General features: G+C 30.4%; 1 protein-coding gene across 1 annotated transcript; it reads right to left on the bottom strand.

Moving 5' to 3' along the window:
• Nucleotides 1-947: 947 nt before the first annotated feature.
• LOC136835742 (uncharacterized) lies at nucleotides 948-2,503 on the bottom strand. Its single transcript, XM_067099602.1, has 2 exons — nucleotides 2,217-2,503; nucleotides 948-1,356 (listed from the first exon to the last, which is right to left on the bottom strand). Exons 1-2 carry the CDS (start codon nucleotides 2,501-2,503, stop codon nucleotides 948-950), a joined length of 696 nt encoding a protein of 231 aa, XP_066955703.1.

Here is a 2,503-nt window from a genome sequence, read left to right as displayed (position 1 = left end):
CAACATGAAACTGATCCTCTGTTATTATCATTTCTTGATAATTTTTGAATAAATTATTCAAGACATCTTTACATAACAGATTTAAATTTGAGGAATTTTTAACATTAACCAATGCATCTTTTGAGAAAATAACAAAAGATTTTTCCTCAAAAACAGACGCACATCATCTTTTTACATTTTATTGAGAGTTGATAACCATCATCATCATCATCATCATCATTTGTTGTTGTTATTGTTCTTATGTTTGCCTTCTGTGTAGTAATGAATAAATTTAAAAGTTTTCAAAAACAACACGATCTCCATTATGTTTGGGAGACAAAGGAAAGTTGTTGCCTAAACTCTGACAAATGAAATGATAATCTGCTTTTCCTATACCATTAGTTGTTAAAATATCTTTTAGTTTTAAACTACCAAAATATTTTTTAAAATTTGTTTCATATTCTCTTTTAACTTCATCAGTTGTTGTTCTTTTTCACCAGCACAAAAGTCTTTCCAATTTATATCACTTTGTTGTTTGTATTTGGAAACAAACTTGTTGGCATCGTATAATTTTTTAAACCATGTTTCATTGCGAGTTTGGTATTCCAATGTATCTATATTGTATTTACACCAAAGATCTTGCACCAATCGTATACAATTGCGTAAATCTTTGGTTTTTATACGATTATGCATTTCAACACGTATTGGTATAGACTGGTCTTTCATTACTGCTTCAATTATATTATCTTGTCCATAAAAGGATAGATTGAAACTATCGTATTCATCAGAATAAATATAGTCTGAATTATACTCTATTATAATGCGTTTATGACATACTGGGGAATTTTCATAAACTACTAGACATCGAGTTATCGGTGAAGAACAAGAAACATTTTTTGTTTTTTCAATGATTAGAAGAGTGTCATTCACTTTAATATCATGATCATTTTTTATATTAATGTTAAACTTTATACCATTACTGCTGCTACTGTTGTTATTTTTCTCTTCATTATGAAACTTTTCACCATCTCTAGATTTTTTCTTTTCTTTTTCAAACTTTGATCTGAATGAGTACTACTGTTGTTACACAAGTGTAAATCATCATCATCATCATCAGTAGAAGATAATTTTCTCTTCTTTTTATCATAAACTGATAATTTTTTCTTTTTTTCAACAACACCGATGTCATCATCTGTTGATGATAATTTTTTCTTTTTTTCAACAACACCGATGTCATCATCTGTTGATGATAATTTTCTCTTCTTTTCAACAACACCGATGTCATCATCACTATCATAAACTATTGATGATAATTTTCTCTTTTCAACAACACTACCACCATCATCAGCACTATAAACTCTTGAAATTTTTTCTTTTCTTTTTCAACACGTTTTTGTCATCATCATAAGATGAATCATCATCACTATCACTACTATCACTACTATCACTACTACTACTATCACTACTACTGCTGCTATCACTATTACTGCTGCTATCATCATTTCTTTCCTTCTCACTATATGATGATACTTGTGTATAAATGTTTTGTAAATTTTTATTGATTCTTCATTATTAATGCTGCAGTTTGTCTCAGAGAATTGTTTCTTTGTGATTGCGATTACTAAATCTTCATCAGACATTTGTTGCATTACAATCCTTGACTCTTCCTCTTTTTCTGATGATAATTGTTGTTGTTGTATTATCGCTTCTTTTTCTACCAATTCTGGTGATAACAGATCTTCCTTTTTTCTGGTGATAACTGTTGTTGTAACAGATCTTCTTCTTTCTCTACTAGTTGTAATTCTGGTGATAACTGTTGTTGTAATAGATCTTTCTCTTTTTCTGCCAATTCTGGTGATAACTGTTGTTGTAACAGATCTTCCTCCCTTTCTGTTAGTTGTAATTTTGGTGATAATTGTTGTTGTTGTATTACCGCTTCTTTTTCTGCCGATAACTGTTGTTGTAACAGATCTTCATCTTTTTCTGCCAATTTTACTAGTTGTAATTCTGGTGATAACTGTTGTTGTTGTTGTATTATCGCTCCTTTTTTGCCAATTCTGTTGTTGTTGTTGTATTATCGCTCCTTTTTTGCCAATTCTGCCAATAACTGTCGTTGTTGTTGTTGTATTATCGCTCCTTTTTTTTTCTGCTATTTGTAAAGGTCTTTCTTCTGGTGATAACTGTCGTTGTTGTTGTTGTATTATCGCTCCTTTTTTGCCAATTCTGCTATTTGTAACAGGTCTTCCTCTTCTGGTGATAACTGTCGTTGTTGTTGTTGTTGTTGTATTGTTGTAATAGAAGAGGAAGATATTTGTGATTGTGGTAATAAAGAATCATCAAATTCTGTTGGATTCCAGGAACCTTCATCGTTTTCTTTATCCATCCTAATATTATTGATGGCAGTAAACAATTCTTCAGCCATTTTTTGTTCGTTAAAATTATCATCTTCTTTCATCTCATCATCATCATCATCATCATCATCGTCGTCTGTTAAAAATAAATCATTTTCTATTGGGGTTGGCAT

Source organism: Macrobrachium rosenbergii, chromosome 55 (assembly GCF_040412425.1).
Source record: "Macrobrachium rosenbergii isolate ZJJX-2024 chromosome 55, ASM4041242v1, whole genome shotgun sequence".
In the NCBI taxonomy this organism is placed as follows: domain Eukaryota; kingdom Metazoa; phylum Arthropoda; class Malacostraca; order Decapoda; family Palaemonidae; genus Macrobrachium; species Macrobrachium rosenbergii.
This window is presented reverse-complemented; position numbering and strand designations above follow the sequence as displayed.